The sequence below is a fragment of the Cydia strobilella genome, chromosome 20 (assembly GCF_947568885.1).
Source record: "Cydia strobilella chromosome 20, ilCydStro3.1, whole genome shotgun sequence".
Classification (NCBI taxonomy): domain Eukaryota; kingdom Metazoa; phylum Arthropoda; class Insecta; order Lepidoptera; family Tortricidae; genus Cydia; species Cydia strobilella.
The window spans coordinates 10201114-10223196 of NC_086060.1; the positions used below are offsets into that span (position 1 = coordinate 10201114).

At 37.5% G+C, this 22083-nt stretch overlaps 2 protein-coding genes across 2 annotated transcripts in view; one reads left to right on the forward strand and one right to left on the reverse strand.

Moving 5' to 3' along the window:
* LOC134750493 (uncharacterized) overlaps positions 1-8244 on the reverse strand; it is a 44807-nt gene extending 36563 nt beyond the window's left edge. The window contains exon 1 of the mRNA XM_063685673.1: positions 8100-8244. The gene's annotated coding sequence lies outside the window, so the exon portion shown is untranslated. The remainder of the gene's footprint in view (positions 1-8099) is intronic.
* A 6751-nt stretch (positions 8245-14995) lies between these two features.
* On the forward strand, positions 14996-21540 carry LOC134750732 (golgin subfamily A member 7). The gene is made up of 4 exons (XM_063685971.1): positions 14996-15307; positions 16668-16820; positions 17094-17279; positions 20015-21540. The coding sequence occupies exons 1-3, from the start codon at positions 15155-15157 to the stop codon at positions 17268-17270; spliced, it is 483 nt and encodes a 160-aa protein (XP_063542041.1). The 5' UTR covers positions 14996-15154; the 3' UTR covers positions 17271-17279; positions 20015-21540.
* The last annotated feature ends 543 nt before the right edge of the window (positions 21541-22083 follow it).

Consider the following 22083-nt stretch of genomic DNA (forward strand, 5'->3'; position numbering starts at 1 on the left):
GGAAAAGTCTCATTACAAAATATTGTTAAACAAATCGGTTGTTTGCGTATGGTACACTTATGGGAAATGAATAGTGAAATGCGGAATAGTGAAAAGTTCGCATGAGTTTATACTTTGAAGAATTAAATAGAATAATCATAAGTATAATAAACACTGAATAAAAGTTATCACCGCACCATCTTGAAAGTCTGTCTTAATTTTTTTTAAACGGTAAAATTGGGTTTTATCCTCAAGAGTAGAAAACATTTTTTTCTCACTCTTCGTGAGTTTTAGACTAGTTCAGGTGGATGAGCGCTGGTGGCCTGGCGGTAAGAGCGTGACTTCCAATCCGAAGTTCGCGGGTTCAAACCCCGGCTCGGACCAATGAGTTTTTCGGAATTTATGTACGAAATATTATTTGATATTTACCATTCGCTTTTCGGTGAAGGAAGACATCGTGAGGAAACTGGACTAAGTAATGCCGATTAGGCCTAGTTTACCTCTTCTTTTCGTGTCGTGGTCCCATTTTCATACGATGAATGCCCAGTAGGCAAAGATTCGTTTTGGTTCCGGTAAAAAGTATCCATTTTGTATATTAATTGTATTGTATTATATTCATATTCACGTTTTAGGTATAATTTGTAAATTTTTATTCGTTCAAACGAATTACTTTTTTATATTTTTTTTTGTATAAAGGAAAATTATTCTCAAAACGAATTTAAAAGCGCGACCATCAGAGGCCGCAATGTTTAGCTTTGATGATTTTCCGAGAACCGGCTACACCGCTAATGATGCGGTTGATCCGTGTCAACAGCTCAGACCTTCTGTCGGAAAAAGCATATTGTATCTCGTCGTGCGTTGGTAAATGACCGTTTTGTAGACCTTATCTCAATGTAACAAGGTGTGAAAACCTTAGTGTGCACTACTGGAGAAAACGTAGCATTTACTACAAAAGCTTCTCTGAAATATTCAAAAGACTCGGTCAAAGATGTAATAGATTCCATTATACCTAATAAAGAAAGAAAGAAAGAAAGAAAGAAAAGACATTTATTGTAAAAACCTACAAACAGCGCCACTTCAGTTACTTACAAAAAAAGAACTTACTCACTAAACACTAAGCTAGGTACATAATAATACCAATAATAGGTAATAGGTAACACCTAACATTAATAAAGGTAGATATGCTATAGATTAGTATCTATATTATACCTACCCTCTTACCTACCTTAAAATAAGGCCTGAAAGAAGTTCAAATTTATTTTTATTAATAGTTTCTGTAACTTGTATATTAAATATAATTTTGTGTTTCTGTGTCTCTTGTATATTTGTGTATGTACAATACGGTATAAGTATTATTAAATAATTTATTATGCTCATAATACATACATAATATCTCAGTTCTGAAAATAGTTATTTGTGCAACAAGAGAGGAAAGTTGGTTTTTCTTGCAAGTGTTTATTTTGAGTCCCGAGAAAGCGAAAGATTCTATAATCGAATCACGAGCGAAGCGAGTGATTCTAAGGTAGAATCTTGAGCGTAGCGAGGGACTCAAAAACACGAGATGTAAAATAACTTTGCTCTCGTGTTGCACACATAATTTTTCACCTCAGTAGTGAGAACATATTAAAGGTTAAAATGTATTTCGAATTACACAGAATATACAGAAAAAAAAGTACCGTACCGTACCGATACCATAAAAAAAATGTAATAAAAGTATGAAGTTGGCCTTCACTAAATTAAAAAGCTACATTGTTTCACTCCCTGGAGTGAGGAAAGTCGCACTTTCCTCACTCCAGAGTGTGACGAAAGTAGGCTTGTTCGAGCTGCTGGGGTGAAAATATAATAATATAGTATATATATATATATATATATGGTGATTTTTGTGACTCGCGTTACTCTTATCGTATAAAATCCTAAAACAGATTTTCGGTAGGCCTATACTAGCTTTAGTAAGAAAATCACGCCCCCCCCCCCCTCCCCCACCAAGGCCATGAATTCACTGCCTGACGTCACACATGGTGACACTTTAGTTTTAAATGTTAAGAGCCTTACTGACCCCGTTCTCAGTTCACAAAGTTCAAGTTTATGTTAATTCCGGTGTCATCATATATTCGTTTCTCGAAAAATGGAAATTCGTCAATGTTGACCTCAAAAGGCCCATTCCTGAAGAGAAAGTGCCAGACTTTTAGGACATGGCCATAAATTATTAGTAATTATGGGGCATATCGTGTTTTGTTTTTAATAAATGGGTTATGAGAACCTGACAAAAGTAGCCTCTTTTAAATACCACTGTTACTTATAGGGCTTAATCGGTTTAAGACGAGCGAAGCGCACGCGGGCACTACCTGCCTTTTTTCGAAGCGCTTCGTCGTTTTTTTCAACCCTCATAAATGAAAAAATGAAAATGAAAAATGAAAAATATATTTATTTTGCACACACAAAGATGGGAATTTGTATACTCCATACATGAGGTCCAGGTTGCGCGCATACAGCGGTACATTTATAACAGTATGAACAGGGGTCCCCAAACTAGGCATAGCCTGTATCTTGGGCGACCAGTTAGTGAATTAAATTTTTTAGTGAAAAAAATTAATTCAGTCTGTCAGAACTACTTACTGTATAAGATAAGTAACTAACGTACCCTTTAAACCCTTTAAACGTAACCCTTTGAACCCTAATTCAATAACAATAAGGTCCATTTTGAGTCCAAGACGTTTTGTTTGTTTTTCTTGTGTTACTCCCATAAAGTTAAACATTGTAATCTGTTGATAAATTGCTAGTTGTTAGTGCAAGTAATCATTACTTACGCGCAAGTATTTTTGTGCTTGAGAGGCCGTAGTCGGTTTTGGAGCAAAAATTTTAAATTGATAGATTTAGTCGTTGAAATTATACACGTTTTGTTACGTAATATCTAAATAACAAGTATTGGTTTCTATTAGCACGTCTTCTCATCTTGCCTTTTAATAATGAGGTCGCAAGCGTGCGTCACCGGTAATATATGAAAAGAAGGGGCAGTTCTTAAAAATTCATCAAAAATTTATGGTGGTAAATTATACAAATTGATGTAAAAGAATAGTTTCAACAAATGTTGTAGATTGTTTAAGTATCAAAATTACGTTCAGAAAAGCAAACATTACTAATTTAGTGAGTCTGTTTTCAACAAATTGATCTGATGAAAGGTAAGATAAGAAGATGCGCTAATAGAAACCAGTACTTGTTATTTCAATTAGGTAACAAAAGGTGTACAATTTCACCGACTAAATCTATCAATTTTACATTTTTGCGACTAAAATCGACACCGGCCTCTTAAGAAGCATAACGCGCTAAACTCAATTTTGACGATTTTCGGATTCTTACCCGTGTTTAGTAGTTTTACCTGATAGACGATCTTTGCCACATTGACCGTATTGACATTTTTGCTTCTAATTTATTTAGTGTTGTATCTGCTGGTAAACCTTACACAAATTAAATTAAATGTCGTAATTTTTAGGGTTCCGTACCCAAAGGGTAAAAACGGGATATTACTAAGACTCCGCTGTCCGTGTGTCCTTCTGTTCGTCTGTCCGTCTGTCCGTCTGTCCGTCTGTCCGTCTGTCCGTCTGTCCGTCTGTCCGTCTGTCCGTCTGTCCGTCTGTCTGTCTCTCACCAGGCTGTATCTCATCAGTTGAAATTTTCACAGATGATGTATTTCTGTTGCCGCTATAACAACAAATACTAAAAAGTGCGGAACCCTCGGTGCGTGAGTCCGAATCGCACTTGGCCGGTTTTTATTAAAAAGTGATGAGTAAAACCTTACTGTTATAGCAGAAATTAGTGTCCATGTGTGACTATATCGCCTGACTACACTACATTATGCACGATCATCACTCATGGTATGCGTAAATAGTTTCTCGACTGCGAGAAAGTATTTGATTTTCCTCTCGCGTTTGTATCGTCCGGCTTTTTTTAAATCTTAATAAAATGCATCCAGTGCTAAAGTGAATTTATTATGAGACAGTAATCTTCTTGAAAACTACTGCAGCATGCGATAAAAACATGGCAAGAGTGCGAAACTTGTTTTTTTTTAGGTTTTTATTATAGTTTTTTTTAATACCACATCGGTGGCAAACAAGCATACGGCCCGCCTGATGGTGAGGCACCATAGCCTATGGACGCCTGCAACACCAGAAATACTACATGCGCATTGCCGACCCTTTAAAAACCTGTACACTCCTGTTTTGAAGAATGAGAGACAATAGTGCAATGAATAATTTTTTTAGCGCTTAATACTCGTATATAAACAAGAAAAAGGCTATATATTGTAATTGTTATTGTTAGGACTGTATCTTCCGTCCAGTGGCGCCCTCATTGGAATTTAGCAAACACAATTCCCCCAATGAAGGCACTAATGTACGGACGATGCCCTCTTAAGGACTCGAGTTAGCTAAATCTTTTGTTTTTTACGTCGAGAAATTCATTTACGCATCCCGCCTAATAGGCGAGGAACTAGGAATAGATAAGTCGTACTCGCAGGCAAGGGCCAACACTAACGACAAAACCATTCACGGCTTGCCCATCTTGGAGTCTTGGTGACGGACTGACGGTGGAAACGGGATCACGAGCATTCAACCACGAACACGGCCTGCTGCGACAGCCGAGGCTGTCCACTCCCTGGAGTCAAAGCGGCTGGAGCCGAAGCTCCCTTTCACCGAAAGTGCCACACCACACTCTGGTCCTTCGTGACAACAGTTCGTTAAACCCAACTTAACTTAGAACCAAGCAAAATCTTCGATTTTCGATATTCACGTTAAGCTTTCAGTTTACAGCCCTGACGCTGGTTTAAAAGCGTTTGAACTCTCCCGCAAACTTTGGTGCGGCCTAAATAGGCAGAGCTGGGCATTGCCGCCGCAATCCTTTTATACATAAATGGGGTTAAAAGGATTCTCCACTCTGTGAGTGCGGTGAGGATGAGCCGATAACCGATCATATTTTCCAACGCTGTCCACGTGTCCACTATGTTCCTCTACTCGTATCCGGGGGTTTAGCTGAAGATTTGGATACAGTTACGCCTAACTTAGTTACTTAGCTTAACAACCTTTAAGCTATACTCTGATTGTCAATCATTGAATGAAAGCAGCACACAAGCTATTTATCAGTACGGTTTTTACTCACTATTATTTTTAGTCGCTTTTGGCGACATGTTTCGGATTCTTTGGGAATCCATCCTCATGCACGAGTGTCCGCGGCGGTTGTACGTCGTGCACTGCCCGCGCCGTACCGAACCGAACCGTACTGATAAATATTTTGAAATATGTCTCACGATAGTTTAAGTGCGAGCACACAAGCTGTTGCCAGTGGATAGTGGATAAAGTTCGGCTGGTATGACAAGGTGAGCCATAAGACAAAAATTGCGTCGTGTTTTGATGATTCTGACGACGCTCAAATGATGACTGAGTTTATTAAGTCAGACATAACACCGGTTTCTCTTTGAGCTGCTGGAGAAGTATGCTTGGAGTATAATGGACAGAATTCAGAGTTCCGAGTCTACACTCCAGGAACTCGGCATCAAGCAATGTCTGTCAACTTTTGTGTAATCTCGGATCGCCACCTTCTTTGCCTATGTATACCGCCAGGGAAATGTGGCTGTTAAGCGACATGTAGACTTAGGGAAGAATTGATAGTACATTCATCATCATCATTGGCCACAGCATCTATACAGATGATAGTTGCAGCGACTAGAGGTATTTGAGGAGATGTCTACAGTCTACATCGACTGCGGTGACTGTAAAGACTGTAAATAGTACATTCAGGTACATTCAGCTGCAGAGAAAAGGTACCCCACGTCCATACTAATTTACAGAACTTTGTATGCAGGGGGGGGGGTGCCTTTTCTCTGCAGCTGACCAGGCCAGCAGGCCACGAACAAAACCAGCAATGAAATGGACGGATCAGGCGGCCTAGCCAAGGTGATAATCGCTATCGCTTCGCCATCGAATCGCTTTGTGTCTCTCTATCACTCTTCCATATTAGCGTGACAGTGACAGTTGCGTTTCGTTCGATACGGAGCCTTAACGATTGGCGTGTTGTCTACGGGGCCAGGTCAAAGCTGCAGTGAATGCGTTGGCACACGAATGTGCTTGCAAGGCAGCTAACAGAGAAAATTGACGAAGTGTTGTGATACTTGAGAACCTCGTCATCAATCGCTTAATTGGTCACAATGACTATTCTCTCAAGAGTGCACGAAAAGAACGACAAAGAAAAAGATTACAAAGGAAAACTGCAAAACTGTACCTAAACATATCTGTCCATGGGGTCCCAGAGCGCATAAGTTGTTTGCAGAAATCGCGAAGCGTCTGGTTGACGTAACTGGTGACCGAAGAGCTGGCGGCTTTCTCGCACAACGTATCAGCATTGCGATACAGCGGGGAAATGCCGCCAGCATCCTTGGTACAATGCATCAAGGGCCTATTTTAGATTTAAGCTAGTTATTAATTTCGTTTACGTAGTACGACTGTATATATCTTGTAACATATCTTAAACGTCGAATGTAAAAAGAGGAACTTCAATGAACATACACGTGCATACTAGTCAAAACCACTTAAAAAGACCAAATTAAGTCATAACATAATATGAATAAACATCACGCTTAGAAAGTAGCTACCATGAATGAAAGGACCATCATATAATGTAGGCCATGTAGTTCGCACATCCTGATACCGACCTTACTTTCTCTGCGTCCTTCGCTGTTATTTATACTGGCTACTCTTCGGACCGGAATATATAGTCTGTCAAGCCATTTTCGTTAGTAGGAAAACGAGGCAAATTTGAAAAAAATTTAGGTAGGCGCGAAGGATAATCGTCCTATAGAAAATTTGAATTTCGCGCCTTTTGCTACTGACTTGTTTTACCAGCTATATTTGAGCTACTATTATGTGCAGTTTTTAAGGCTTCTATACAGACGGTATCATAAATGACATGCGATTTCAGATAATTGCCGGCTAAGCAGGAGCAATGAATGCCATCGATCGATCAAATGCCGCAATGTAACTGCTTGCCATCGGGCGGGCCGTGTGCTTGATTGCCACCGACGTGGTATAAAAAAAAATGTATTGCAAATCACAAGTGATTACGGTGACGTTTTTAGAGGCCATTAAAAAATTTACGTGTGCCTTTTCGTCCAGACAAAACTAATGATGACATTGGCGTCAACGCGGTTGAAGAACGCGGTATTTTAGGTCCTTCAAACTATGAATCATCATACCCTAGGTCTACCCTAGGATCAAGTGTATGAGGGCTGACATACGTCTATGGCCTATGGGCTACCCTGACTGGCTTTAGCATCAAGGCCGAATGTTTTACTTGCGTCCATGGGCTAGGGTGACTGCTTTAGTAGCTGTATGCAGAATGTTGACTTGCCATAATATTGATTGCTTTTGTAACTTAATTCTAAAAGAAATTCAGTCAAAACTCATAAACTTTTAAACTTTATAAACTTGAATCTTACAGTACACTTGCATAGCTATGGGAACTGGGAACTGCCCGCGCAGCATGGTTTATTTATTTCGAGTAACTTTTACAGACTCATAGCTAGTGTTAGTAAGTACTTATAGCTATGTTAATGCTTACATATATCACTATATATACAGAATAATTATTATCACAAAAATTAACATTACAATAAATAATAAAATAAAAAACAATATCAAACAAAAAATAATGTCGGCTACACACAACTCTAACGGTGGCTAAAAATGAAGTGCATTCCTGTTGTCAGGGAGGTTTTGGGATTATACTGAGCAACTTTTACTATGGGACCAACCCCGAAATCGCGAAAAAAAATTTGGCTTTTTCATACATTTTGGCTTTTTGGCTGGTCCATTTTCTATGGGAGGGTAAATATTTTTTTCGCGACTTCGTGGTTAGTCCCATAGTAAAAGTTGCTCAGTATAATCCCAAAACCTCCCTGGCAACGGGAATGCACTTAGTTTTTAGCCACCCTGTATATATTATGTACTAGGTGGCATATACATATTAGGAAAACAGCTGATGTTAGGTCTAGGTCAGGAAAACCGGGTAGAATATCGTAGCAATTATCTCAAACCTGAACAAAATCATAGACAAAACAATAAAAACAAAAATACCTTTAATCCATAATCCAAGTCGGTTGCAACTGGCCACTTTCACAAATTAAAAAAAAGTTTTGTTTACAAAGCTTACATACACGGCAGATAGTAAAGCCGGCCACGCATGCGACGCGCGGAGTATCGCTTGGGTTACTAAGTTTGATCTCGTGCGGGCCACTGGGTGGGAGTGACAGAGAGGGCCTAGCTCTCCATCGCGGTTAGTGATGTCAGGAAACTTATCGATAGTTTACATAGGCAGGCAAACCAAATTTAAGGTGTGAAATTCAAAATTACAAATAAAGAACAAACCTACGCGCCTACATCTTTTAAATTTGTAGCCTTTTCTACTAAAAGAATGGGATGGCAAGCAGCCGAATTTTTTTTTCTTGCTTTTCTTATTAACGACTAAAGATTTTCTTCCAATATGGAATGAAAATGAAAATATATTGTATATTTACTTACTTACACTCCATGACATAAGAACCTATGTCTAAAATGGTTTTAATTCATTAGGTAGGTAGGTTATATTTTAATTTTGAATAATGTTAGTATTCAGTAGGTATTTATTTCTTGCAACACATATATATACATAATGTATTTAGTTCTAATACAGTTCATCACAAAATATAAGTAATTATTTTAACTTATATATTTGAACGATATGACTATCTGGGACAATGTGTTCCAACAAAATACGTAAATACTTTAGCGGCATCCTTTACCTAACCATGCAAAATATGTAGTATATATATGTAAATACTTAATTGTGTATCTAGTGGTCGAATATAATTAGGTATTTTTGAAAAAAAAAAACAAAAACACATAAGAAAAAAAATGAAATCAAGCTTAATAACTATCGACATCGATATATCGATAGCGTTTCATCACTTTTCGCGAGTTTGCCAAACCGTGTTCTCCAAGAGCAAGGTGTAGATCTGGGTCTTTGACCGCATACGGACGGCCAGTGGCGTCACGGTAACTGCGCTTTAAGCTACGGTTAACTTTTTAAGTACATACTACTACTTTTGACGACCGGTCTGGCCTAGTGGGTAGTGACCCTGCCTGTGAAGCCGATGGTCCTGGGTTCGAATCCCGGTAAGGGCATTTATTTGTGTGATGAGCACAGATATTTGTTCCTGTCATGGGTGTTTTATATGTATTTAAGTATTTATATATTTTATGTATCGTTGTCTGAGTACCCATAACATAAGCCTCCTTGGGCTTACCGTGGGACTTAGTCAATCTGTGTAGGAATGTCCTATAAAATTTATTATTTATTTAGGTATTATAATTTATAAGTACTAGTCATACTTTTTTCAAGAATCTATACTTTTTTACGCAACAATTAAGATTATCAAATAAGCTGTTATTTCAGTTCCTTGGCCCGCGACTTGCTGGTCAGACTCTGGCTGGCTGTCCACTGGAGCGGAGCGAGGCAAGGGAGCGTGAGCGAGATCACCAAATGTCACCGATAATGCATGCGATTTGCAACGTTGCGGCATTTCATCGATCGATTGAATTTGTTGCTCCTACTTATAGCCAGCAATAGGCTAGGTGACAAATTTTCATTAAATATAACCGATCAGGTTTGTTTTTATGATCAAATGTCTATATGGGACCCATTGCACTAAAGCAATACAAAAGACAGAAATGATAGTCAAAGTCCGACAGTCGTACTTCACTCGCGACACGCTCCTAACAAAACGATAAGTGAACGTGACGTCAAAGTAACTGAGAACCCATCTTGAAAGTATGGACAAAACAAGAAAATTGCGTTTTTGCCGTACAATCTTTTTTTGGATAAAACGTAAGGAATCGAAGTTTAAGTAAAGTTTTTAAGACTATATTGTGTTACATATCAAATGAAAGAGCTCGTAATGAGAATCTCAATTTTTTTATTGTAATTTTAAAATAAATAGTTTAGAAGTTATTTAAGAAAATAGCCAAAAAATGACCATTGCCCCCCTTTTATCTCCGAAACTACTGGATCAAAAATTTTGAAAAATCTATACAAAATAGCTCTATACCTATAGATCACAGGAAACCCTATTAGAAATATGCAGTCAAGCGTAAGTCGGACTTAATGACTTAGTTTTTGATCTACGGATTTTTAAAGACATCTCACGGTTCACATAAAAATAGGTACATTGTTAAAAATTGTGTAATGTACGGAACCCTTGGAACGCGAGTCCGACTCGCCCTTGACCGGTTTTTTCCGGTTCCTTTTGGGAAGTTAAAAAATAACATAAATTTTGAATCTGTCAAGTCCTGTATTTTTGTATTATTTCAATATATTATTTTAATATCTACAATATTGTGATAAATTGCTCATTTGCTATCTATGTTACTAGATTTTGTTATAAAATCCAACATGTGTCATCATCCCTATTATATTATCTGAAATCGCATGCCAATAGTTGCAAGAAGAAGACTTAACTAAAGGTTAAGTTAGGAAATGCGGTACACGGTACAGTGCCACTGGCTCTTCGAAAGCGACAGCCGACCGGGCCGCGCTTATTTCCAATTTCTGCATTAGATCCAGCGCCCAATCATTTGACGTCTTTTTTTCATCGTCTGAATATCTGTCTGACGCTTATCTCACTTTTCGACTAGAAAATACATCTATGAAATTCTATACTTACTTACGAGTATAACCTACCTATAGGTACTTCAAAATCTTCCAATGTTGTTATGTTTGAAATTTTCTAACAAATATACGTAAACGCAAAAATTTCCTATTCTTAAATTAAACCTTGTTGTGTAGTAAATTGGGATGAATTTCGTTTATGTGAGACTGCAATGAAACAAAAGAAGCGGCGCTCGTGCTTATGAGGCCTAAATGTTTCCTCTTAAGTCTTAACCCTTTACTCCCTTTAGTCCGTTGCGACAACATACTTGCTACCATACTTAAAACAAAAACGCATCTCTACTATAAGAATTAGGGTTCGAAATCGAATGAATAGAAGGCAAGGCTCGGAATCGGTTTTTTCTTCAAACAAAATCTCGCGAGCGGTGCGGCGCACGTATCGATATCGCTTTCCGGTGCGGTAGTCTGTTACGGATTTTAAGACATTAAACCCCAAGAAGTGGCTATAGTCTGTAGTCCCATAAAAAAAAAATTCGCCTCAGAATAATGACTAAAGCATAGAAGCCGGGCAAAAATGCTTCGCAAATATGTATACCCGTCCTTTACTTCCTTACGAATTAGATAATGTGCTGAAAAGAGATGCATATATGCTTGTTATTTCTGATTTACGTACGGTGTCATAAGTTTGATAATTTGCTAGGGATGTAACTGTGTCGACTTTTTATATCGATAAATTATGCATAAGTTTACGTGCCGTGTAAAAGAATAATCACGAAATTGGCAAATTGATAGTAGTCTGGCTAATGAAAGTTGAACCTGAAAAAACGCGGCAATTTCAAGAAATCTGTAGCAGGCGGCTCGTTGAATACAAGGATTGCATAACTTTTATACTTTTTATAATTTTCATATTCTAAAAATCATTAAAAAGTATAAAAAATATGCAATCCATGGAATCAAAGAGCCGCCTGATATGAGGATTAATGCATGTACCTAATATAGCTTTTATCTCATTTGCAGTCTACCAATCAGAACCGTCTAACTATACCTCTCGATTTTTTATCATTAGAAAGAAGGCGAGCGATTTTAACGTGTCATTTTATCGAAAAACACTTTGAAAATAAGTCACAACAAATATAATATAGATACGATCATTTACATACTTTTGCTTTCATAAGTAAAATATTGCTATATTTATAAAAAACTTGTCAATAAAAAGACACGTGGAAATGGTTTACCGTTTTTTCTAATGCTAAAAGACTAAGTATAGTGCTGGAGACCTGGCAGATAGGAGTAACTACAGACCCATTTCGTTGGCAACAGTCATGGCAAAAATGCTTGATAGTGTGCTTAATTCCCAGTTAAATAGCCATGTTAAGAGGCCGTAGTCGATTTTGGAGCAAAAATGTAAAATTGATAGATTAAGTCGTTGAAATTATACACGTTTTGTTACGTAATATCTAAATAACAAGTATTGGTTTCTATTTGCAGGTTTTCTCATCTTGCCTTTTAATAATGTGGTCGCGAGCGTGCGTCACCGGTAATATATGAAGAGAAGGGGCAGTTTTTAAAATTTCATCAAAAAATTATGGTGGTAAATTATACAAATTGATGTATAAGAATAGTTTCAGCAAATGTTGTAGATTGTTTAACTATCAAAATTACGTTGAAATTAAGTCGATTTTCAGAGAAATTGTCACCTGTTTTGAAGTAATTTCTAGAGAAAATTGAATTCGTTTAACTATCATTTCCTCGAACTCTAAGTCATATAACAAAAATGTAATCTGATAAAGGTCAAGTACAGAACATGTGTAATACAAATTTACCATTTTTAGCAGTCCAAACTTTACGAAATTTACAAATAAGAGCGACAAAATCAGTGCTTTATGCGCGTTTACCTAAACGTCCATCAGAAAAAAAATCATTACTAATTTAGTGAATCTGTTTTCAAAGAATTGATCTGATAAAAGGCAAGATAAGAAGACGTGCTAATAGAAACTAGTACTTGCTATTTCAATTTGGCAATAAAAGGTGTACAATTTCACCGACTAAATCTATCAATTTTACATTTTTGCGACTAAAATCGACACCGGCCTCTTAAACTGCATGATAACCAACTAGGTTTTCGACCACAGTTATCTACAGAGTCGGCGATCCTGTGTCTTAAGCACACTGTCAGGTATTATGCCAAAAGTAAAACCCCGGTGGTGGCCTGTTTCCTCGATCTATCTAAGGCTTTTGACCTGGTTTCCTATTACTGTGGAAAAAGCTGGAAAATACAAGTTTACCGCAGGAAACCATTCGCATTTTTAAGTATTGGTATGGAAACCAGGTCAACAGTGTTAAATGGGCAGACTCGTTGTCCGATGAGTACAGGTTGGAGTGCGGGGTGAGACAGGGGGGGTTGACCTCACCTACGCTCTTTAACCTGTACATCAACGGACTAATCGAGGCGCTCAGTAGAACCCATGTCGGCTGTCATGTGGATGGAGTCTGTGTTAATAACATAAGTTATGCAGACGACATGGTTCTGTTGAGCGCGTCAGTGTCTGGAATACGCAAACTCTTGAAAATTTGCGAAACGTATGTTACTGAGCATGGCCTTAAATATAATGTGGCCAAAAGCCAGCTCATGGTGTTTGAGTGCGGTCGCAAGAACACAACGGAAGTCCCTGGGGTTTGCCTCAATGCTACCCCTATAGATAAGTACTTAGGCCATGTGATCGCGACCGACCTCAAAGACGACAGGGACATAGCAAGGGAACGCGTTTTGCACTTCCCTCTACACCTGCAATGTGTGGGCTCAGTATTCGCAACGGGCATATCGGGCTCTTAGGGTCCAGTACAACAATGCGTTTCGGGTGTTGATGGGGCTGCCTCGTTTCTGTAGCGCATCGGGGATGTTCGCGGCGGCGCGCGTGGATTGTTTCTACAATACCATGCGTGCACGCGCGGCATCCCTGGTGCGCCGGGTGCGCGGCAGTCCCAACAGCATTCTGCGATTGATAGCGGACAGGGTTGACTGTCCCTACTTGTCACACTGCGAGGGATTGCATTCGCCCGTTAGTGTTATTTTGTTTTAAATTTAAGTCTAGCTGTACCTACCTACTAACCCCTTAGTCTTGTAAGTGTTACTAATAAAATGTGTCTTGGTTACATGAAATAAATGTATTGAATTGAATTGAATAGTTTCTAAATATCGATCCAGACAAATGGCTCAAAAATATGTGAACACGATTTTATTGTCTGAGCGTACACATATTTTTGAGACTTTGGGAATGTATATATATTTATGCCCTTGACTGTACTCATCAATTAAAATGAGACAGTCCTGAGCCAAACTATAAGAAAGCTGTAAATGTCGATAGGTTATTGATCTGAGGTCGATACATCACTATGCCAAAAATATAACCTTTCATACTTAGCAGAAAAGTTCGAAAATATATGCAAAAATCTATATAGACTTGAATGCAAGTAATAATTACATAAACAACATATCGATTTCAATGTTTAGGGTCAGGTCCTATAAATTAATTTCTTCAAAATTGAACAAAACTCACCGATTAAAGGTTATCGGTTCGTGCGTATTTTCTTTTCTTCCTGTATGCGATTTATAGCCCTCGATCACACAAGACATTATCACAAAGGGAACTTCAAACCATTACAAATAAAAACTCAGCACGTTTTCCAACAATCTTTCAGGAATAGCAACAATATAAATAAAATAAACCAAGATGACCGCTGAAATTCCCGAAATATTTCAACTAAAATAATACGACTATGTCAAGTTGTTACAGTTGACACCTACCTGTGAAATAACGAACATGTATTTTATTTGGCTGGATTATATTAGAACCACATAGAACCATTTGACATTTTCCTCAGTTCATCTTATGACAATACTGAAAAAAACGAAAGAACTTGCGGATTGTTGTCTCACTCACTCATAGACAAAAAGTGATAGCGTGTTGTGAATACGATACCTTTTACCAAGCTTTTATTTTTGCCCGACTTCTATGCTTTAATTATTATTCTGAGAATTTCGCGTTCGCCTTTTTCTACTGACAAAGTTGTTTGACAGACTATATAATGTTTTTTTTTCTGTGTTACGTGGTTAACCATTAGAAAAACGCCGAATTACTTTGGCCATAAATGTTTAAAAAAAAAATTCGCAATATTTTTTGCCTTTGGCAACATTCAAATGTATTATTTTATCTCATTCTATCTAGCGCTCAACCGTATGTTAGAAGAGCGAGACAAACAATGCTTCAATGAATGGAGTATGGCCTGTTTCACTGACGACACTGACGTTTAGTTTATGATTTACGATAATTACGAGTCTTGTTGTAAAATTGTGAATCAAAATCCAGTGATTTCGTGGATTCTAGCGTTCCTAACGTTTTCCAGGAATTAAAACTGCAACTAGACATGCAATAACGTTGTTTTGACTTATATTACTTGTGATTTGGACATTGGATTGCGAGTAATCATGGCGAATAATCGTATCCCCTCTGGCCCGAATACGCCTGGTAGTCAACAGACTCCTACCCAACAAGGAATAAAGATATTTGTACAAAGGGACTATTCTGAAGGCACGGCAGTTAAATTCCAGACTAGATTTCCACCTGAACTAGAAGATAGAGTGAGTATTACTATGTTAATAAGCCTGTTGCAAAAGTAGAAAGCATGTTATTAAACCGTCTTTACTGTATTCAGGTTGTTAATATGTTTGAAATATATTTAAAAAAAAACATTTCTGGTAAGTAAGTTCATTAGAAAGGTCTAACATTGTAACAAACAATTGGGTTATAAATTTAATGGTTTATAATTGATGCAGTTATTATTGTCTTGATATATAAATTGATAATGTCACATATAGATGGGCCAATTTTCAGGCTTGTATTAAGAGTATGTTTATACAATTTTACAGAAGATACATTGTAATAAGATTATTAAGAGCCCATCAACATGCTAAATAATTGTGATTATTTAAATTTAATGATAGATATTTAAAAAGGGGGCCGCTATGTACTGTAATGAATGAATAGCAATGAACGACAGACCCCCGGAAACACACCACAGTAGATCAAGCAACCAACATAAACTATCATTCCCCAAGACGAATAGCGGTCATCGTGGGGAATTATGACCGCAACCCTCCAACGAAAGAACCACAAACAAATCATGCGCAACAAAACTCTAACCAGTAATCCCAGCGAAACTAAACAACAACAAACTACACAACAGAAACTTGAACAAAAAAACAATTTCAAAACAAATGAAGAACCTGTACGCAGAAAAACACTACAAAATGACATGAAACTGCAGGGAAAGAAAAATGAAGAGAATTGGAGGAGGCCTCCACTCAAAGAGGGGTCCAAATTAAATTAAATTAGTAAATAACATACACAAACTTAACACTAACTACTAGCTATAAGAAAATTACTAACAACACGCAAAAACTTTTAATGTAAAATTGGAAATTTGGAAAAAAGGCTTTTTTATTTTATTTTTATTTATTTTATGTACTGTATTTTGTATTTAAGTAGCTTTTGAATGCATTATAATAGTTTTTACCTTGCTGAATTCGTCAGTCTATGTGTCCAAAGTTAAAACGGCCATTATTGTTTTGAGTTCATAGATCGAGAGATCGACGAATCCAGTAACATAAAAACTAGTTTGATGTATTCAAAAGGTACTTAAATATAATATTGTACACCCGAAACAGGTAAACTGTTGGACTTTTTCTATATTTGACATACAATCTCATTGTACACAGTTTTGACAATATATGAATCTTGTCAAGATATTTATCAGTACGGTTTTTACTCACTATTATTTTTAGTCGCTTTTTGCGACATGTTTCGGATTCTTTGGGAATCCATCCTCAGGCACGGATATGAATCTTGTCTTAAAGTAATGCTTCTGGTGTTCTCTTCTCCTATGCAAATAGTCAAAAATTTACCCATAACATTTATGTATTTACAATTTTTCCATTACAGATTGAACGACAAACCTTCGAGTATACTATGGAAAGATTAAATGAACATTTTGAGATGGCGGAGACAGCAGACTGCAGTACATATTGTGAAGGCTGCTTGGCTTGTTTAACAGCTTATTTCATCTACATTTGTACTGAAACGCATTATGAAAAGGTATGTATTATAATTACAAAAAAAAATAACAGGGTATATATATATATAAAACCTAGATTATTCCGTACCTTGTCACAATGACAATCAATATGAAAGGGCGACAAGATTGCTCACCTTCTTTCTAATGCTAGAACAAACGAAGTACCTATTGCATAGATCATCTTTATCTATAATTTTAAAAGACCATCCTTGAACAAAAATATCATGATAACATCTTACAACAGCACTACGTCAACTAGCTAATAAAACTAACCTCAAACCATACAATTTCAGCACCTCCGGAAAGTGTCAAAATTCATAGCAACCCAAAATGAGCGGGTGTACAACCCCAAAGGCATCCACATCACAGACCCGATCCTCCGGGGGCTCCGGGTCATCGAGATCACGATCATTGACATGCCCAACTATCAGAGTCCCACAGGGAACTCCAATCAGATCCGGCACACTTGACCACCACAGGTAAAATTGAACGAAGCGGCTCTGTAGTACTAGTACAGGACAGGAGTACAGGAGTACTCTCTTATTAATACGGTGGGAAAAGGAGTAGTCTCTCTCTCCGTTTCATTTCAGCTTGTGCAAAATACTATATAAAGTCTGGCTGTTCTCCTTTAGAAATCGCATTTCTTAACCGGTTTGTATGAAATTTTGGGAGTAGGTTTGCTAATGACATGCGTCTTTTTGTCGATTCAGTTGGAAAATTTTCAAAATGGTTGAGCCCACAGCTCACAGTTTTTAATAAGAGTCCCCGGCAAGTTCGGCGAAATTTAACCTTCCCATACATACGGAGTTACATTCTCATTTTAAAACTACGTGTTGGATTGTAACATAACTCTGCATGTACAATGATATGATAATATACCTATATTTAGATCTGTAATTAGACTAATTAGTTTATATAGTTCCAGTTTATAAAACAAACGAAATAGAGCAAAAACAAGTTTTGTATGAAAAACTTAAATTCACTGTATCTGAAGCTACATAAACTAATTACAGACCTAGATATACCTCTTCTTATTTTATTGTAAGTACAAAGTTTCAGAGCAACCTAGCGCGTTGTTTTAAAATGAAAGCGTCACTACGTTTGTATCAAAGATAGATATAACTCCGTAATAGATGGATACAGTCTAAGGAAAAAACGTGCCTCGAAAATCAAGAAAATTTGATTCTTGATCAGAGGGCGCGGTTTCGTTTGTTATTTAACAATTTTAACGCATATTAGTGAAAGAACATGGGTCAAAATCATAAAAATAATTAATGCAAATAAAAAAAAACATGTATCCATATTTAAATACATTTTATCGTATTTTTATAAATCTTCGTTTTTAGTTTAAGGTGTGTCCGAGATGGCAGTGAATTTACTGGGGTTACAAAGTTTAGTATGACAGTACCGCTCTAGTATAAGTTACTCTATGGTTTGTATGGAGAACTGAGCTTACCGGGGACTCTTTAAGTACAAAGTTTCTTTTACCTCAAAGTGTCTCCATCATCAGAGTATTCATTTGTATATATGTACTTACCAAGATTTCTAATACCATACGGGTAAATAAATAAATCAGACTCAAATCTGAATAGCTTGATATTGCATTGTTATAAAAGTTATGTAGGGAGGTATTTTAAATTTTAGCACAAATTTTCTTCAACACGATACGTATGTTACGTTGAAATTGCCCTCCTTGTTTCATTAAAAGCCATCTCTTTGTTAATATCACACATGGCCGGCAATTCCGCACATCCTGGCGTTTGTAGTAATGTCAGGCGTGGCTCACTCCGCGATTTCGTCGCGTCTCAACAAGTACATGCGGCCCACACCAATTTTGGTGTCTAGCCATAGTAGTTGCCGCGCACCGCTACGGAACGGACGGGTGCTCGCGCTTGCGCCACCTAGCGGTCATATCTGTCTCTACGTTGTACTATTATTTATTCTGTGGTAATGTACTATTGTTTTTTTTTCTTTCACTTCAATCTCACTTTCATCGGCGTGTTTCGCCCTGTCCAGACTCGCGCCAAGCCTGTCTCCAAATAACCTAAAAAAGGCATATTACGGAAACTTTCACTCCATCCTTATCAGAGGCGTTGATCTCTGGGGTCTGGCCGCAAATCGTGACAAGGTATTCAAAATACAGAAACGAGCTTTGCGTGTAATCTCCAAAAAACCGTTCGATCACCCCGCCAAGGAACTATTTAAGACCCATAAGATATTAACACTGCCAGCCGTTTATATATTAGAAGCATGCAAATACGTTAGAGCAAACCTAGATGCATATAAAAAAACCTGTACCCGCGACGCAGACAGCCGCAGAATGCCCATGCTAATCGCTCCTACTCAACGACTCGCGAAGGCCCGAAAGTCTCTCAGTGTTATCGGGTCAAAAATATACAACAAAATTCCTAATGACATTAAATTTACAGAAAGCGATTCAATATTTAATAAAAAACTTAAATGTCTACTCCTTGACCAAGCTCTATTGATGATTTTATGAAAGAGATTATTTAAAATATTATTGTATTTAAAAATTATTTATGAAATTATAGTACCTAAATTACATTACACAATACGCATGGCCTAGAACACTCGGTAAACTTGTATGAAAACATACTTTTTGAGAGCGTTTTAAGGAAGTAAGTGTTCATCTCAATCATATATGTACCTAACAATGTAACCTATTATCCTGTCGCATATTTCTGTTGTTTCTCCAATAAATGGGGCATTTTCTATGAAAAAGGACCTTATTGTCGATGGCGCTTACGCCGCACAGCGTCGCGCGGCATTGTATTTATATCGGAGCATTGTTAATAATGGCGTAAGCGCCATCGACAATAAGGTCCCTTTTTAGGGTTCCGTACCCAAAGGTTAAAAACGGGACCCTATTACTAAGACTCCGCTGTCCGTCTGTCCGTCCGTCTGTCCGTCCGTCTGTCCGTCTGTCTGTCACCAGGCTGTATCTCATGAACCGTGATAGCTAGACAGTTGAAATTTTCACAGATGATGTATTTCTGTTGCCGCTATAACAACAAATACTAAAAACAGAATAATATAAATATTTAAATAGGGCTCCCATACAACAAACGTGATTTTTTTTACTGTTTTTTTCCGTAATGGTACGGAACCCTTCGTGCGCGAGTCCGACTCGCACTTGGCCGGTTTTTATAGAAAATACCACAAATAAAATAAAATAAATTATTGCTTGTTCCAGGAAAATCGGGAGTTCTTCATGTAACAGTTACGGTACTGGTTTTAAATACGTTTATGCCAGTTAAAACAATGTGATTTTTGGAAATTTTATCTATATAAGGTAATGGCTTTTGGAAAGTTAAAATAAGGTTTTGGTTACGCCACGCCAAAAAATGTTTGGCAAGACAGATAATTGTAATTTTAAACGATAACGGATTTAATACATTCCCTGCGCCAATTCTTGGGTTGCCAAAGGTTCTTTACGATGCCACCGCAAACGCTAAGATGATATAAGATACAGATATTCAAGTAAGCTTTCTGGGAATGATAAAATTTATGGTGTTGACTTGTTGAGCATTTATTTGTACACGCGACTTAGTATTAAAACGAAGTACTATTTCTAGGACACTTTTTAGGGTTCCGTACCCAAAGGGTAAAAACGGGACCCTATCACTAAGACTTCGCTGTCCGTCTGTCACCAGGCTGTATCTCATGAACCGTGATAGCTAGACAGTTGAAATTTTCACAGATGATGTATTTCTGTTGCCGCTATAACAACAAATACTAAAAAGTACGGAACCCTCGGTGGGCGAGTCCGACTCGCACTTGGCCGATTTTTTAATTATAACAAACCATCTGGCTAAATATAGCTCTTTGTCTCTGAACCTTTTTTTTGTGGCGAAAGTATATTTTGTGGTAAACTAGCCTTTGATTGGCCCCTTTTTTGCATGAATCTTCTTAGTCAAGTGTGCCAATAATAGCAAATATCGGATGGCAACGTCCTTCATATTTTATAGCTTAAATGTGACATTTTCAAGCAAAAGGTACCACATTGTCGCTTATCATAAGGACGAAATTTGTTTGTATCTTTATCCGCGTAAGGCCCACCATACAGTTTCCCTATTTATAATTTGAACCTTGTTGTATAATGGATTAGGGTGACTCGTTTGTTTTACAAAACAATGAAACAAAAGAAATACTACTTTATGTAGTTTTTGAAAGGTTCAAATTAGATTGAAGCAAAGTTTACATTGTAATGCACATTGGGCCTTACGAGGTTATACGAATAATCTGCCAGAGCGTCTATGGTAAGTATGGTAAGCGTCAATGTGGTACCTTGTGCTTGAAAACGATACAAATCATTAAAATTTAGATATTGTTTTTGCTCATACTTAAACACTAGCTTCCATGACATTCTGTGCACATTTTTTTGCGCAGCGTAGCCAACATTTTTATATATAATCATTGATGAGCTTAAGACATCTGAAGTAGTACTCGTTAACATAGTTTCCAGATAAAGGATTAAACCGAACACATTGTAAGCTATGCTCGGCTAAACATTTGTGGCTTTCCATTAGAGAAGGGTCGTTATGCTTTATGTGCAATAAGCCTTTTTATCAGAATTTCAGTTGGAATTTCAGATAAAAAGGACCTTATCACACTTGAAGCATAAGGACTCTTCTGTACTCTTTCAAGAGAACGGGTTAAAAATAAGGTTTAAGCCCGTGGTACTTAACTTTTTTTATGCCACAGAGACGGTTTTGCCTTGTAGCCCCGGCGTAACTATGGGGGGGGGGGGGGGGGCAGAGGGGGCAAGTGCCCCGGGCGCCATCCAAAAAATGGGCAAAAGGCAGCAGCAGGGAAACTTGTCAGTCGTCAGGGGGCGCAAATTTGGTGACTGCCCCGGGTGCCATATCCTCTAGCTACGCCCCTGGCCATTTGTAATGAGAAATTGGCTGTCGTTAGTAATGTCAAATTTCAAAAAAAAATGTGATTTAAAATGACACTGTCTCACTTTGTTCTGTTCTTCTTTGTGCAAAGTAACCTTAAACGTACTTTACTGTCATGATTTATCAAATGAGGTATAGTTGGTCAAGCAAATGTCGTCAGTAGATCGTGAAATTCAAATTTTCTATGGGACGATATATTATCCCATCGCGCCTACATTTTTTAAATTTGCCGCCTTTTTCTACTGAAAAGATTTGCTTGACTTAACTATATTTCCAATATTTTTCTTTTAAAGTTTGAGGTGATGGTTAATTTCATGTGTATAAAGTTAATTCCAACGCCAAAACGATCTTCCCATATTTT

Bases quoted from the DNA above. Each gene is read 5' to 3' on its own strand.
- LOC134750732 (XM_063685971.1), top strand. From the start codon at position 15,155: ATGGCGAATAATCGTATCCCCTCTGGCCCGAATACGCCTGGTAGTCAA. The intron at 15,308-16,667 runs GTGAGTATTACT...TTTCCATTACAG, and splicing joins CACCTGAACTAGAAGATAGA to ATTGAACGACAAACCTTCGA. The intron at 16,821-17,093 runs GTATGTATTATA...ATACAATTTCAG, and splicing joins CTGAAACGCATTATGAAAAG to CACCTCCGGAAAGTGTCAAA.